Source organism: Gymnoscopelus braueri (genome assembly GCF_963280865.1).
Source record: "Gymnoscopelus braueri genome assembly, chromosome: 22".
NCBI lineage: Eukaryota > Metazoa > Chordata > Actinopteri > Myctophiformes > Myctophidae > Gymnoscopelus > Gymnoscopelus braueri.
Window position 1 is genome coordinate 31,196,133 of NC_137624.1, and position 17,887 is coordinate 31,214,019.

At 42.2% G+C, this 17,887-nt stretch overlaps 1 protein-coding gene across 1 annotated transcript in view; it reads left to right on the forward strand.

The window, feature by feature from the left end:
* Positions 1-14,041, forward strand: part of grk3 (G protein-coupled receptor kinase 3) — a gene marked incomplete at its 3' end in the record, with an annotated part of 75,862 nt that extends 61,821 nt beyond the window's left edge. The window contains exons 14-21 of the mRNA XM_080418709.1: positions 350-416; positions 6,960-7,060; positions 7,715-7,781; positions 8,481-8,576; positions 9,595-9,757; positions 10,759-10,895; positions 13,066-13,179; positions 13,880-14,041. Coding sequence (XP_080274835.1) covers positions 350-416; positions 6,960-7,060; positions 7,715-7,781; positions 8,481-8,576; positions 9,595-9,757; positions 10,759-10,895; positions 13,066-13,179; positions 13,880-14,041 — 907 coding nt within the window. The remainder of the gene's footprint in view (positions 1-349; positions 417-6,959; positions 7,061-7,714; positions 7,782-8,480; positions 8,577-9,594; positions 9,758-10,758; positions 10,896-13,065; positions 13,180-13,879) is intronic.
* Positions 14,042-17,887: the final 3,846 nt, after the last annotated feature.

Genomic DNA, 17,887 nt, shown 5'->3' on the forward strand with positions numbered 1-17,887 from the left:
ATATTACAGCATTTGACGTGCTAGTAGGAATGCACGCAGGTAGTCACACAGTATGTCCTCCCAGTGGGGGCTCCTCACTCCCAGGTCAGCCAGCAGGGTACAACAGCAGCGGCAAACCCAGTAATATGTGTGGAGGATGAATTGGCACGACGACTAAATTGATAGGAAAAAAAGGGTGAACATACATGAATGGCTACTCTAAATACATTTTAAAAGATGCACTTAGAAGCGCTCCTTCCCTGGCCCATGGGCTGGGAAGACAAAAGGCAGATTTCAAGTGGTGTTTGTGTCATTTGGCGTGTCGGGAAGACGGTGTTGATGACAGTCATGTGTTTTTTTGTCTCTATAGGCACAGTCCTTTCAGGCAGCACAAGACCAAAGACAAACATGAGATCGACCGCATGACGCTCACTATGGTAAGACTCTACAAGCCCTGAATGCAAACACTTGTCTGTGACGCTTCACTTAACCAGGAGGTAGAGCGCACTGGTTCAAACACCTTAACGCCTTAATACCTGGAACGCATCTGTGTCACTTTTAGATTTCTTTAGGCTATTCAAAAATAGCAGATCTACAAGCTCATAGCGCGGCACCGAGTGCCGCGCTACGAGCTTGCAGATCTGCTATTTTTGAAAAATCGCGAAAAAATATTCTTTATTTTTTTCAAAAAACTGTTAGGATTTAGATTTTTTTTAAAGAATCGCCTCAGGTCTTAATGGGTTAACACCTTGACTTACCAGGAGATAGAGGGCACTGGGGACCCCTTGGGGACCTTGAAGGGGGTCCACAGCTAAATGATTGATAGTGAGGAACCAGACAGAAGTTTGAATGAGTTTCAAATGGGTCCTTGAAATGTAAGTCATTATAATTCAGTGATTCGCACCAAAAAAATAATAAAAATCAACGACCCCAGTTTGACATGCATTAGGCTACGGAGTACGGATTTGATACTCCCAATTTGAACTCTCTGGGTTACAGACCCAAAAGGTGTGGCTCCTAACTAATCAATCATTTTACTGGGGGACCCCCTGGAACCCCCTTCAAGGACCGCCGGGGGCCCCTGGACCCCACCTTGAGAACCCACTGTTATAGTGCATTAAGTTATATTGCGTGATCTCACACACACACACACACACACACACACACACACACACACACGCCACATATACACACGTTGCAAGAGGTCTGTGTACACAGTGAAAAATACACATGCTGTGTGAGGCATCACACAACGACAAATACGCACGCGCGCGTGCACACACACACACACACACACACACACACACACACACACACACACACACACACACACAGAAGTACTCGGATATTTTACTAGTAAAAGTAGCAATACCACAATAAAAATACTCTTGTTACAAGTAACACAATGTTCAAAATGTTACGTGAGTAAAAGTACAAAAGTATTGACATCAAAATATACTTAAAAGTACCAAAAGTAAAAGTACTAATGTTTGAAAATAGCTGATCTAGGAGCTCACAACGCGTCGCGATACGACGCGTTGTGAGCTTATAGATCGGCTATTTTCAAATAGCCTATGTATAAAATAGGGCTAAAGTGGTTCATGTATGTTTTATTGTTAATATAGTAATTTATATCTGCAAAGTAACTAGTTACTAAAGTTTTAAATAATTGTAGTGGAGTAGAAGTGAAAGTATTGCAAATTGGTAATACTCTAGTAAAGCAAAAAGTAACTCAAAATTGTACGTAAGTACATGTACTTAGTTACTTTGCACCACTGGTTATAGCTCTATGCATAATGTACTGCGTTGCCTGCAAACCACTGTATTCCCCCCTAAACACACTTATTTACAGTGTGTCTGATCCCTTATCGTTTAGGTCCAATTGAATTTACTTCAGTAACTTTACAATCAGATTAAACCAGCATCCTTATAAGAACAATGGAACTGAGTTTTTTTTTTTGGTGCCTCTTATAGCGCTGGTTCTCAACATCCGGTCTGGGGACCACCAGGGGGGTCCCAATGGACTCTTTTACAATCCACTGGATCCGTTGTTGTGCAAAAGTAGCAAAAAATTGCCGATCTACAAACTCAAAAACACGCCGGGATGTGAGCCCAGCACGCATTGTGAGCTTGTAGATTGACTATTATTTTTTACAAATATTGAACCAATGACTACAAGAGCTTGTGACTAAATAATAACTACGTTTGGATCCATTGGAACATTGGTTCTCAACCAGTGGTCCTTGGTGGGGGTACCAGGGGGTCACCAGCAAAATTAGTTAACATGGCATCACAATCACTTTAACCACTTAGCTTTGGCTATTCAAAAATAGCACATATACAAGCTCATAGCGCGGCATCTTGAAAATGTGTGCAAATCTTTGAATATGTTTTTTTAAAGCGAACATTTTTAACTCAAATCTTTGCTTCTGGGGGTCCCTGGCACAAAACATTTTCAGATGGGGGTCCGCGGTATATCAATTTAGGGGTCCTTGGCATGAAAAAGGTTGAAAACCAATGCATTGGAACACTGGATCCCCATTTCTTGAAAAGCAACAGTTTTGGACATAGGCCTACATGTTTTTTTTGTGTCTTTGAAATGAAAAAGTTTGAGAAGCACAGGCTTGTACTGTAGGTCGGTCATGTTTCACCACCATACTAGCACACTGGCATTACAGCGTGAGAAAAGAGAACAAGGTAGGGAAGTGATGGCAGAAACATTTGCATTTGATCTTTTGCATTCCTTTATTTGTTCTGCTGATGATTCCGCGCACGTGTCACTCAAATTACATCTGTGCACGTTCACTTCAGTGTATGAACCACATTAACCTATTCATTGTTAATTCACTCATATCACGGCACCGAGTGCCGCAGCTATGAGCTTGTAGATCTGCTATTTTTGAAAAATGTGTGCAAATCTTTGAATATATGTTCTTCTATGTTGCTATATCAGTGGTTCTCAAACTTTTTCTTGTCGAGGACCCCCAAAATCATATGTATTTGCCTCGGACCCCCATCTCAAAATATTTTATTCCAGGGACCCCCCAGAAGCAAAGATTTGAAAAAAAAAAATAGCAAAAATGTTCCCTTTAAAAAAATATATAAATATTCAAATGTTTGCACAAAATGTTCAAAAATAGCAGATCTACAAGTTCATAGCGCGGCACTCGTTGCCACGCTATGAGCTTGTATAATATACTATTCAAAAATAGCATATATTATCTGCTATTTTGGAATAGCCAAAGTATAACATAATGGATAAAGTGGTTACACAGATGGGTTCCTGGTTTGAAGGGGTTAAAAGGCGTTAACCTTTAATGTGGTTGATGTGGTTTTAACACCCTGACATTATACAGTAGGACAACTTTCATATATTTACATACTATTCACTTCTCGTGTCAGCGTAGTTTACCACAATAAAAGGCCTTACCTTCGATGTGGTTCATGTGGTTTAATACACTGACCTAATAGGACAACTTCACATGATATATTTACATACTGTTCACTTCTTATGTCAGTGTGTTTACCACATTAAAGGTAGGGCAAGAGATAAGGGACAACTACTATCCTGCGACATATCTAGACAACAGCATTGTCTATATCAGTGGTTTTCAACCTTTTTCATGCCAAGGACCCCTAAATTGATATATATTTGGCCACGGACCCCCATTTGAAAATGTTTTGTGCCAGGGACCCCCAGAAGCGAAGATATCAGTTAATTTTCGCTTTAAAAAATATAAATATTCAAAGATATGCACACCTTTTCAAGGTTTTTCATAAAATAGCAGATCTACAAGCTCATAGCGCGGCACTCGGTGCCGCGCTATGAGCTTGTATATCTGCTATTTTATGAATAGCCAAAGCTAAGTGGTTAAAAATGATTGCGATGCCTCCATGTTACCTAATTTTGCTGGTGACCCCCTGGTACTCCCTCAAGGACCACTGTTGGTCCCCGGACCACTGGTTGAAAACCACTGGTCTATATTATAATGACTGGGAGCTGATGGTAGGCGTGGCGCTCCACTTCAGCGATCCATCTCCCAGGGCTAGCACATTGTAACCACTCCCACGTTCTCGGGTGATACCGATAATAAGCCTCTCCGACCTACTTACCTACTGTACTGTATATCGGTTGCTTTTTTATATTTGATTATATGGAGATTACGGTACTTTAAAAAAAAGTTCTGAAAAGTTCTAAAAAATCTTTTAAAAAAGGAAAATAAATAGACAATCAATTAAAGATGTATAAAATTAACATTTAAAAAGATAATATAAAAAATAGAGTAATGTGGAAATCTAGGTAAAAACAATGCTAAAAAGATTTATTTTAAAACTGTCTGCAGGCTGTTCCACATTCTAGGACCATAATAGCTGAAGGCTGCTTCTCCATTTCTTTTTGTTCTAGCACCTGGAACAAAAGTATCTGTTGCCCTGTCTTAACCCTGGCATTCCTATTTTTGACAATGTATTTATACCACTTTTTATTTTATTTTTTATTTTTAATAGCCACTCTATAAGCTCAGAACAGAAAATTGCTGATGTAGAAGCTCACAACTCTTCGCGATGTGAGCTTCTACATCGACAATTTTCGCCATCACGACGAAGCATATAGGTCTCTTAAAGCTGCACAATGTAACTTTCCTCTTCTACCCTGGATTTGAACCCGGCTTCCTGCGCAAGTGCTGTCATTATTTACCATTGACCTGCTTGCTCAGGGGATAAATTGAATATTGACCATGAGGTCAAAATTCGTGTCAGATCCTGTGTCTAGGTGAGACTTGACCTTTGACACGATGTAAATGTCTCAATAGAAGAGCAGGGAAACAAAACACAACCACCCAAATTGTATAAGTTATATTGTATTAACTCTGAGTACAGAGTCTGTACTCTATTGTACTCTATTGTATTAAATATGTTCATATTGTGCCAGCAACTTTTTTTTTTTCAGTAAAAAAAAAGTGCTTAGGAAGCGAGATACAGCCTTTTTCAGTTATAAGTTAAACAAGGAGTGGATGGAGCTGCAAATCTTCAGATAATGATATCTTGGGTTCTGAACATTTTTTTCCAAAGAAATAACGTTCTTGGCACTGAGGGCATTCAGAAAAAACTTGGGATATCTCGTTGTGTGGCACTGAGAGAGTTAACATACTGTACCATACAGATTGGACAACATTTAATTTTATTCATTAAAAAAAGTGACATAGTGCTGCTTTGAGTGGTTAACACACAACGTCACGATGTGTCATTCACACATTGAGGAGGTTAGTGTCTCTCTCTCTCTCTCTCTTGCACACACACACATAACAAGCCCCGGTCGCCCTCTGACCAGAGAAAAGCACACAGCCTTAATCTGCATCATAATAAATCCAGATTAGGATTTCCATCCAGCCACTTAAATCTGCTTCATCCCCGTAATCCTCCCTGTCTGTCTGTCTGTGTGTGTGTCTGTGTGTGTCTGTGTGTGTGTGTGTGTGTGTGTGTGTGTGTGTGTGTGTGTGTGTGTGTGTGTGTGTGTGTATGTGTGTGTGTGTGTGTGTGCCGCTGGGCTGCTCTGCGCCGTGCGCTGGTCCACCCGCAGCGTGAGTCAGTCCTGACTGACCCAGCGGGGCTAAGAATAGAAGAGCCATCTCTAATAGATCCTCACCACTGTTGGGGGGGAAACCCTGTATGTCCCCAAACCCTCACTTTTTTCAGAAAACGGCAGGCTCTAGAAAAAGTGGAGCCTGCCTGCTTGCTCAGGGGATAAATTGGATCAAAATAGACATTAGACAAAATAACATTTTGTTCATTAACTAAAAAGTTACATAGTGCCGCTTTGATACTTTTCATTGGCTCAATATTTATCTCAAAAATAACACACATGACACAATGAACCACTTTGCGCTTGTACGTTCAACACTTTTAAGTGTTAAACTTTTACAAAAGTATTCTTTAAAAATACTTATGTGCGACACTCTTGTACGATGAAGTTCTGCATTTAATTCACAAAAGAAAAAAAAAACACAAAAAGTTGAAGCTTGGAGATAAGAGGTTTCTGAGTGTTTATTAAAGGTTGATTAATGGTTTTTATTACATAAACATGATAGAAGAAGACAGCAGAGAACTCAGTGGCCCAGAAACGGGGCGGGAAAAGTGCAGTGACGTAAGAAGTACTCGCATTCATTACTTAAGTAAAAGTATCAATACCACAATGTCGAAAATACTCTGTTATAACGTATAAGTCATTCAAAATTGACTTGAGTAAAAGTACAAAAGTATTGGCATCAAAATATACAGTACCAAAAATAAAAGTACTGTATACACATCTTTTGAAAATAGCAGATCTACAAGCTCGATGCAACACGTCGTGAGCTTGTAGATCTGCTATTTTCAAATAGCCAAAGTATATGTAGGACTGAAGTGGTTAATGTATGTTTGGTAATAATAATGAAAAATCTACAAAGTAACTAGTAACTAAAGTTTACAAATAATTGTAGTGGAGTAAAAAGTACAATATTTGCCTCTTGAGATGTAGTGGAGTAGAAGTAAAAGTATTGACAATTGGAAATACTCCATTAAACTAAATATGCCTCAACATATTACGTAAGTACAGTACTTAAGTAAATGTGCTTAGTTACTTTACACCACTGAGTACAATATTGAGATTCTTTACTTGAGTATCTTTTCCAATAATTTAATATTTCTACTCCATGTCACAATATCTGTGGAACCTAGTCAAACTAAATGTAACGCCAAGTGCTTGTCAGGGTGGGGGTCCCCAGTTCAAATATGATTATTTTGGGGGGTCCCCAGTTCAAATATGATTATTTTGTGGGGTCCTCAGTTCAAATATGATTATTTTGGGGGGTTGTGACCTGAAACGGTCTGGGAACCCTTGTAGAGTATAGGGACGTCAGGCTGGTTAAGTTGTAGAGGTGAAAGTGATTAGACTGTCTTGTCTTGTTGTGTTTGTGTGTAACTTCACTTCCTCTTCATGGCAGAATGTGGAGCTTCCAGATTCCTTCACAGAGGAGCTGAAATGTCTGCTGGAGGGACTGCTGCAGAGAGACGTGGCCAAGAGGCTGGGTTGTCTGGGACGAGGGTACGACACACGCACACGCACACACAGACACAGTTATTAACCTCTTAGTCTCTCATGCCAGACTATCTTGCACAATCTTCTAATGCTACAAAGAGTCTGTGTACACAGTCGAGAACAGGAAGCCGTCATCTGCTCTTCAGACTGGAAGGGTATTCGACCAATCACGGCACAGTGTTCAGGACAATGCGAAACATCTTGAAAATAATGGTTTTACATTGATGTCATGTCTGTCAAGCAGACAGTTTCGTTTCCAGCAGCATTTATTTGTGTGACTGCACAGGCTAAACGGAAGTGGGGAAATGACATGGCAACCACTTTATTCTCCACGCGTTTTAAGAGCTTCTTTTAGGTAGAAGTATTTTAAAGTTAGCCAACACCTTGAGAGACTGCTGTAATAAAAACCTGTTCATAAATGACTTAACGACTTCTGCTAATGAGCCTCCGTTTATGATTCTAGCTGTGGTATTGATGGCTGTTCAAAGTGTTTGGTTGGTGTGAAATTATTGTGGTCAACACTGCCACCTGCAGCATGGATGTGGGATAACATGTTTGAAAACAAGTTCTCTCTCTCTGTCTCTCTCTCTCTCTCTGTCTCTCTCTCTCTCTCTGTCTCTCTGTCTCTCTATCCCCCCCGTCTCTCTATCCCCCCCACAGGGCCCCGGAGGTGAAAGAGCATCTATTTTACAAAGGCATAGACTGGCAGCAGGTGTACCTCCAGAAGGTGTGTGCTGCTATTTTCTGCATCACTTACATTGTTTAGTGTTGTCAGTGAATGTTCTTTGTTTAGTAGTTTTAGTTCAGCTATCAGCCGGCTGTAGATTAAATCTTTACACATCATGACATAATGATGTGTAAAGATAGACGCTGTGTGTGTGTGTGTGTGTGTGTGTGTGTGTGTCGCAAGTCAGGACTGTTTCTGCACAACCATGTATCAGCTTAAATTTTATAGTGTTCCAGTTACAATTTTGCGTTCCATCTACATTTGTTTTAGTTGAGTTGAGTAAAAATCATTTGATATTAGTCAATTAAATCTTCAGTTGATTTAGTGGACTAAAATGTATTTTGGCAGGCCATGGTGGCGTAGTAATGCCTGATTTACACTCAGGCGTGTGCCGAAAATAGCTGTAAATCGGCTATTTTCAGAGCCTGACGCCCACACGCGGCCAAGCATAAAATGACTTATCTTAGTTCTACTGGATCTCTGCTCCACTAGCCCCTCCCTGACATTTTAGTCTAGTTTTCATTTGTTGACGAAATTGTCAGTAAGTGTAGTCATAGTTTTACTCATCATAGGTTAGTTTAGTTTTTGTCAGTGAAAAAAGGTAGTTGACGGAACATTTTTCTTCATAGTTTTAGTCGACGAAATGAATTGGTCGTGTGGAAAGCATCTTTATGGCCGTATTGTTCTTCTGTCCTCCAGTACTCCCCTCCCCTCATCCCTCCCAGAGGAGAGGTCAACGCTGCCGACGCTTTTGACATCGGCTCCTTCGATGAAGAGGATACCAAGGGCATTAAGGTAACACACTCACGCACACGCACACACACACACACACACACACACACCACACACCACACACACACACACACACACACACTGACACAGGTACTGTATGTATTAGTACACTTGCGAGTACATCCACATTTTAGGACAGCAATTTTAAAACAAAAAAATAAATAAAAGAGGGTGGGGGGGGCATGTTTCCATTGTGGTCCATCCTGACGGTTTTGGACATGCAAGGTTTCAATATGACAATATTTAATAAATATATGCATTCATAAGTAAGTAAGTGAGTGTGTGTGTACAGTGCATTCAGTGGGCTTATGGTTCTAGCTTCTGTGGAGAAGTGCCATTGTCTCTGCTGCCCCCTTGTGGAACGTGGCTAGAAGGACACTTCAGGTCAAAATCATTTATTTGTCACTGTCCTGCTTTTCAAAATGACACCGTGTTCCCCTCTGCTGCCTGCTGCCAGGGTCCATGTTCCACTTGTTTGCTATTCTGCGTCTGAGAGTGTTAAAGGAACACTTCACCCAATAAATGACTTCATTTCTATCCTTTTCTTACCCTGTGATGTCTTGAAGACACAGAGATTTTTTGATTGATTGATTGAATATTTCATTAACAGTTTGCAAAGACAAGCACAGGGAAGTACAGTTCAATACAAGGTCTGTTAAGAGGATTTTAAGCCCAAGAAAGCACTATGGCTTGTTTCCATTGGGGTCCTTTGTACTCAATTCATCGAAATTGGTTGTAATGTATTCCCTAATGGTCAATGAAGAATCTAAAAACAAAAAAAAAGAAACTTGATGACTTTGAAGTGAATCGGAGACCGAGATTAACAACAGCAAAAAGAATACCAAAAATATGTTTATTAACTCCCAAACACCGCTCATAGTGTGTCCCGAATGTCTTCTATCCATTTGTATTAATGGCTATAAGTGTAGGTGCTCTATTGTTTTATTGTATTGTTTTGATGTGTCTGATACATAACCGTAACACCTTTTCGCTCCACAATCTGCGTGTCCTCCCTGTCTAGTTGCTGGACAGCGACCAGGAGCTGTATAAGAACTTTCCCTTGGTCATATCGGAGCGCTGGCAGCAGGAGGTGGCAGAGACCGTCTACGAGGCCGTCAACTGCGACACGGATAAGAACGAGGCTCGCAAGAGAGCCAAGAATAAACAGCTGGGTCATGAAGAAGGTGAGAGCCTGCACTCATTATTACACTGCATATATATATATTGTTGTTGTCAGGGCAGAAACCTCTTGTCTCCATATTCTAACTGTTTTGTGTTTTTTCGTAATCTGCGTAACCACTTTAACCCTTATGTTATACTTTGGCTAATCAAAAATAGCAGATATACAAGCTCATAGCGTGGCACAGAGTTCCGTGCTATGAGCTTGTAGATCTGCAATTTCTAGAAAACATTTTTGCAAATCTTTGAATATATATCTCAACATATTTTGAGATGGGTGAGATGGGGGGGGGGGGGGTCCGCGGCCAAATACATATAATTTTGGGGGGTCCTTGACATGAAAAAGTTTGAGAACCACTGATATTATAGCAACATAAGTTTTTTCAAAAAAGGATTTAGAAGACATTTGTAGAATTTACAGAAGCAAAGATTTGAGTTACAAATGTTTCGCTTTTATATATATTCAAAGATTTGTACACATTTTCACGTTTTTTCAAAAAACTACAAGCTCATAGTGAGTCCTCACTATGAGCTTGTGTATCTGCCATTTTTGAATAGCCAAAGAAATCTAAAATGACACGGATGCATTCGCGGTCTTAACCCATTAAGACCTGAGGCGATTCTTAAAAATGTTTTCTAAATCCTAACAGTTTTTTGAAAAAAATCAACAACAAAAAATTTCTTGATTTTTCAAAAATAGCAGATCTACAAGCTCATAGCGCGGCACTCGGTGCCGCGCTATGAGCTTGTATATCTGCTATTTTTGAATAGCCAAAGAAATCTAAAATGACACAGATGCGTTCCCGGTCTTAATGGGTTAATAGATTAACGCCCTTACTTCACCTGCTACTCAACTAAAATCTTTTTTAGTCTAACTAAAACTAGACTAAAACCAAAACATTTCAGATGACTAAAATATGACGAGAACTAAGTGGAATTCTATTCAAATCAAAATGTGCCGTCAAAATGAACACTCGCTAACGTCAGACTGTCTTTTTGTGTGCAGACTATGCGTTGGGGAAGGACTGTATAATGCACGGCTACATGCTGAAGCTGGGCAACCCCTTCCTGACCCAGTGGCAGCGCCGCTACTTCTACCTGTTCCCCAACCGAGTGGAGTGGAGGGGAGAGGGAGAGTCACGGGTGAGTCACGCTAGTACACTACTGACTAAGTCACACACATACATACACACACACACACACACACACACACACACACACACACACACACACACACACACACACACACTCTTCCAAGCAGACACACTGTTCTTTACAGCGTCACAATCACATGTGTCTGGAAGTCAGCTTGTCCTACGGTTACAGTATGCCGTGTTCACACTGCTGGCTGCTGCGTTCACACCGGCAGATGCAAAGCTACAGGCTACCATTCAATGGAAGCCCAGCGACATGGAAGATGCTACGTTTGTAGCCGCTACAAAATCTACAGAGCTGCAAATCCCCAAGTTGAGCTGGCTTCAACTGAAGCTTCAAAAAAGCTACAAAACGACTTAAATTGACAAAAGTGTTGTTTAACCGTTTCAACTCACGTTCGCTCTCCACACAATTCCTGCTTGTAATTGGAGGGGGGGCCTAATAATTTCCTTCGACTAGTTTCATGTTCTTTTTAACCCCAGGCTTTATTATTTTCCTTTATATTGTTCTTGCTCGTCGGACGCTAGCTTGATGACGTCAACGAGACAGTCAGTCGGTCCTAAAGATCAGAGAATTGAGAAACGAGTCAGACCTTTGAGAAACGGGATTTGAGATTCAGATTTGAGAAACGCGTGGGATTTGCCTTCAGCGTGAACAAAGCCCTTTTGTCGTCTGTTGTGTTTGTCAGTGAATGAACGTTTGTGTGTCTTGTCTGTCCAAACTCCACACTGTAGGAGAAGTGGCTAAAACTTTTTAAAGCCGACACGGTGAGTGCTAAAAAACCAACACCAGCAAAACCTCCCTGTTACGATACCTAGAACTGGGCAGTTAACCCATTAAGTCCTGAGGCCGATTTCTACAAAAAGTCTTTTAAATCCTAACAGTTTTCTGAAGAAAAAAAAGTTTGTTTCTATATGAGCGTTTCTTAAACTTTTTCATGTCAAGGACTCCCAAGATTATATGTATTTGGCCGCGAACCCCCATCTCCAAATCCCAGAAGCAAACATTTGAGTGAAAACTTTTTGCTTTAAAACATATATATATTCAAAGATTGGCACACATTTTCTAGATTATTTTTCCAAAAATAGCAGATCTACAAGCTCATAGCACGGCACGAAGTGATGCGCTATGAGCTTGTAGATTTATTTATTTAATATCCAAAGTACAAAATAATGGTTAAAGCGGTCACACAGATGCTTCCCCAGTTCTAATGGGTTAATATTTCGAAACCGATATTATTAGAAACCAGCCCTGCCTTCTACCCACGTCCTGTGAATAGAGATGGAGAATTATATGCACATTATACATGGTTTAGAGCAGTGTAATGGACAGTGTCCTGCTCTAGGTGTCAGTAGAGAGCCTCCTTCCTCACACCCTGGCCCAAGCTTCCTGCTAGTAGGTCAACCGATCTGGAAACCCTCTGCTTTCACTCTTAGTACAGTGGTTCTCAAACGTTTGGACCCCCAGCACTCTTGAGAGCGTGCAAATGGAGCCAAATGTAACCCCCGTAGTAAGGGGTTCTCAGAGTTACAGACCTGTAAGGGTACTTTTCAAACCCCCTTAACTCATTCACTGCCACAATTATTGCTGGCCGCGTTTGCCCACTGCCAGAGATTTTTAATTGAAAAAAAGAAAGTACTCAGGAGCCGAGATACAGAATTTTTAAGTTTTAAGTTAACAAGGAAGTGGATGGGAGTATCATATCTCCTTGGTCTTTGGGTCAAATTTGAAAAAAATAATTAAGAAAAAATAATAATAAATAAATAAATAAAAATTGAAAAAAAAAAAAATACGTTTTTTACGTCAGTGGCAGTATTGGTAAACGGGAATAATTACGTCAATTACGTCAAGAGGCAGTGAATGAGTTAAGGAACCCTGAGGGTCCCTGGACAACCTCTTTGAGAACCTCTGGTCTAGTAGTTCAACCTGTAATTTATTTTAATAAGTAATCGCTGTCAGATTTAGGCGCGCCAATGTTGCAAGCTTTGACGATACTGTTGAAGGCTGTCTTATGCTTTGCACACTGGCACGCCTTAAATCTAACACACCCGTACGATTATTTAAGCCCTTGTTTTGACGCTTCTGTACAGGACGACATACTACAAAATGTCCTTTTTTTTTCTGTCAGTGGATTTGATTTGAACTTGTGATCCCACAGCAAAACCTGCTGACCATGGAGCAGATCGTGTCGGTGGAGGAGACGCAGATTAAAGACAAGAAATGCATCCTGCTTCGCATCAAAGGGGGGAAACAGTTTGTGTTGCAGTGTGAGGTACGTACGACACCACTGTTATTGTTTCACATTGTTCTGCAAATGTTTCTTGTTAACCACTTTCGAGCTACTTTTGGGCATGTTGTTGTCATTATAGGCAGAACATCTCAAAATGCCCTAGGGCCTGCCCTGTGTGCTTAAAGCTGCAATCCATAGCTTCTGCAACCTTTTTGACATGAAGTGCCACGTTTTAATTGTCTTGATCGTCAGTGTGCCACGTTAACATGTTTAATTATGACAACACATACACATTTTGGCTGTCCATATAGTACATGCAAACTTTTTCTTTCACATCAGGACATTGTAATGATCATTAGACTGAGACTCGTATCTCCCAGACTCCCACCCCATCTTATTCATCAGTCAAGAGTTTGCATACTTGGACAGATCAAGTTTTATCGACTCTGCCATGTCTGCTTGATCTTTGAAAGAGAAAAAAAAAATCCTCTCTCTCACACTTATGCCAGTGTGCCAGTGATTACCCTTCCCCGTGCCAATGATGGCATACGGTTGCCTACCCCTTAGTGAATAGAATTTGTGCGTACCAATCGGTATGTTAAAGGGATAATTCACCCCAAAAAAATTATGGAGACTTGAATTCATGGATATTTTTTTGTTTTTGTCGCATTTGCATTTGTCATGCAGAGTGACCCAGAGTTTAAACTGACCCTTGTTGTTTGGTGTGTTTTGTGTCATGCAGAGTGACCCAGAGTTCGTCCAGTGGAAGAAGGAGCTGACTGAAGCGTTCACCGAGGCCCAGAAGCTGCTGCGCCGCGCCCCCAAGGTCATCGGCAAGGGCCGCGCCGGGGGGGTGGAGCTCTCCAAACCCCCTCTCACACACCGCAACAGCAATGGCCTGTGAATTAAAAAACACATGACACAAACACACACACACACGCAGACATACACACACACACACCTATTATAACACACACTTGCACACACACTGCATCCCCCACCCCCCACCTCCTCCGTATCGGCCATTGTCTACGTGCCCCTGAACACCTGCTCCTCGATCCGTCCCCCCGCCCCCCCCGTCCCCCCCCCTCACAGAATAAAGCCTCACACAACCGTTGACGTGCGGAGCGTTGGACGGACCCCCACCAGCTTCTTTTACTGTATTGACCACTCTTATATCGTTGACCATGTCGTTAAGCACGTGACGGAAAAAAAAACGTGCCAAAGAAAACGTTGCCATAGGACTTTTAGCCGACCGGTCAAGGAAATGGAAGGATCGAAATCAAAGATGCGGAGAGAGAGACGGACGGAATGTTTGGAGAGAGAGAGAACCCAGCATGTTTAGAATAATCTGCATGTATGTGATAAAGGAACGTTGATTTCTCCCTGTCGTATACTCTCTACGTCTCCCCCCACCCCCCCCCCCCCCTTCCCTCCTCAACACCAGCCCTGGAGTGGGATTTAATCAGGTTTATCTGGGGAGGGGGGGGCTCTCCTCCTTACCGACAGTAACCTAACATGCTTGACCCCGGCGAGCCGGCCAGGGCGCAGGCTGCCAAACCACAGGCTTAGTAAACGTTTGACTCATCGCCGCATCGCTCTCTCTCTCCCCCTGATGTATACGTGCGAGCCGGTGTCAACCGCGCCAAAAAGAGAGCCAACCGACGAGCTCACAACCGGTGTCATGCAACACCAAGTATTATTGGAGCCTTTAGTCTTACACTCACTCAAAACAACACACGCATGCAGACAGTCACACACACACACACACACACACACACACACACGCACACACGCTCAGACGTCATGTCTTGGAGAGTGGACGGTCTGTGTTGTGCTAGCCCCCTACACCCCCCCCCCCCCCACAGTACCGTATCCACTCTTCTCTTCACCTGAAGCCCCAGAAGACTGACTGGCTAGTCCAGCTCCCAGGCACGCCTAGGCTGGATCACAGGAGTGAACAAGGGGGGGGCGACAGCCAGATGACAAACAAAAACAAAATGAAAAGAACGGACAAGACTAAAAACTCAAAAACGGCATCGCTCAGGACAAGGATGCACATCCATGTATGTGTGTGTGTATTTGTGTATTTTGTTTCTTCTCTTCAGAGTTGAGTCTTGCAGGATTTAGTTGGGGAATGTATTTGTGTATTCTTTCAAGAGAGAGAGAGAGAGAGAGAGAGAGGAGAAATACAAGGCTGCTTGACTTTGGTCCCCGCCATCCTTTCCTCTGTCCGTTCCGCATTCCATGATTAAAAACGTGTATGAAGTGCCAACATCAATATTTACTTGAGTCACCTGATGCACCCAGGATCACCTGACGCACCCCAGGATCTGAGTCACCTGATGCACCCAGGCGGATTGAGGACCTGCTTGACAGGAATATTTACAGGGGGCGCTCCGCTCACCATTCCAGTGCAGAAACGGGAACGTAGGCAAAAAAGGACCTCACTTTTATTTTGTTTCCAGAACGGCTCCTTTTACAGCCAGTTGCCATAGAGACCGAGAATTGGTTGACACACGAAACAGCAGCCGTTGCTATGGGAACCTGTAACCACGAAGGTGGGTATATCTCTGGGGAATGGCTAAACTATTGGCACCGATTGTAACTCTCGGCGTATGGCGGTTACACTCACAGAGAGAGATGATGTAACTCTCTGCGTATGACGGTTACACTCACAGACAGAGATGATGTAACTCTCTGCGTATGGCGGTTACACTCACAGACAGAGATGATGTAACTCTGCGTATGGCGGTTACACTCACAGACAGAGATGATGTAACTCTCGGCGCATGACGGTTACACTCAACAGGAAGAGATGAGAAGGATCCAGTTGACTGACTGAGGAGAGCGTAGCCTTTGGTTTTTTGAGTGTATATATAACGCAACTGTTCCAATGTGCATCTCCAGTATATTACTCTCTACTCTACAGCCTGTTTGCATTAATGGGGATTTCTCTGTTTTGCCTGTTTGTAAATCTGTCCTTCTGTCAGGCTTGGTGGTGAGGTAAGGGGAGAGAAAGAAAGGGGGTGGGGGGGGGGGGGCATTTCCGTGGTGTTTTGGGGGCGGGCGGGTGGAGGCGGTGGCGTGTATCTTAAGTCGCTTGGGGGGGAGGGGGTTTGGTCTGACAGCTTTCAATGGACTGGCTGCGCTCATACCTCAGTTGTACTTAGTTAGCCGGAACGTAAAAAGCCCCATTTACACTTTGCCGCACAGCAGTGTCGGAGTGGGGGGGGGGGACAGTAGCCGATCAAGCATTTGAACGTAACGCGTGGAATCGGCTATTTCCGTCGTGCGACACTTTGCCGTATGATGATGACGGCGCCTAAAACTTAAGCATATAGCGCTCTGTGTATGTTTCAGACACCCGGCCAAAAGTCCGCATGTCCTTCTCATCGTAGTCTTGCAGCCATTCCAGGTTAGAACATTGGATGTTCCCTTTCGCTCACAAATAATCATAATCGTTGGTTTATGCTTTCAGTTTAGTCAGTGGTGCACCGTGTCAAGACGAGTTTTAGGTGAACGTTATGATTATAATACTCCGGTTATATGATTTTTATTTTTTTATACAGCCTTTTTTTCCGGACGCGACACAGAGCCCAGATAATAATAATTTTAAAAAAAACAGGTGTTAATAGGATATTAAGGTTTTTTGCTGATTGGACTTAAAAGTTTTTACTCGTTTTAACTTAAGGTCTACGAAAACAACAAAAAAAGTGCTGCTGCGGATTGTGTAAAAACAACAGGCCAGCGAGAGAGAGACGAGGGAGGAGAGGATTGTTGAACTCAAATAATTTCAGGGGTTTTAATTTTTCATGCAGTTACAATGTTCCTCATCTGTGTTGTCGATGCATTTCCAGAGCTGTGACATGCGTGTGTGACTTAAAAACAGTATAGGAAAAAGGGGGTTTGACTAGGGCTGTGTTTGTGATATTCTATAGTAGCCTTTATCCAATTATAGGGGGGGGGGGAGATATTGTCTTATAGAGAAAATGTTGTCACCTTTTCTAGGTGTCTTTTATTTTTGTAAACCAAACCGGGTTTTACTTTGTTGCACCTTTTTATTTTTAGCCCAATGTGTTACTTAATGGTTGTTCTATGTGCCAAATAACCTGTTGCTGAGTGGAAGCCATCATCATCATCACCCCCCCCCCCCCCCTCCTTCTCTGGTGTTTAACCCATTAAGACCTGAGAACGATTCTACAAAATGTCTTCTAAATCCTACCAGTTTTCTGGAAAACGTGTGTTGCTAATTCAGTGGTTTCATGTCAAGGACCCCCAAAATTATATGTATTTGACTTTTAAAGCGAACATTTGTAACTTGCTTCTGGGGGTCCCTGGAACAAAATATTTTGAGATGGGGGTCCGCGGCCAATTATTATATTGGGGGTCCTTGACATGAAAAAAACACTGCTCTAGAGTAGTATCATGTCCTCAGAAGGGTACAAAACTGTGACCAAATGGAGCAGGAGCTTGAGGCCGTTCGTTCGGTGTGTAATCGCTGTGTTTTCCACAAACTGGCAAAATTGGACTTTTTTTTTAAAGAAAAACAACAACACAAGCCGCCAGCTCTCTGCTTATTGCTCCTGGCAGGTTTCTGTCACACTGTCTCTCTGTGTAAATGTGGTGAGTGCGCGCACGCAACGCACGGCACGCGCACGACGTGCATCCTTATGGCTTTGTGCGTTTTATTCAGTGAAGATGTTTTTCTTTTTTTGGTCATTACACAAATTCTTGACTCACATAATAT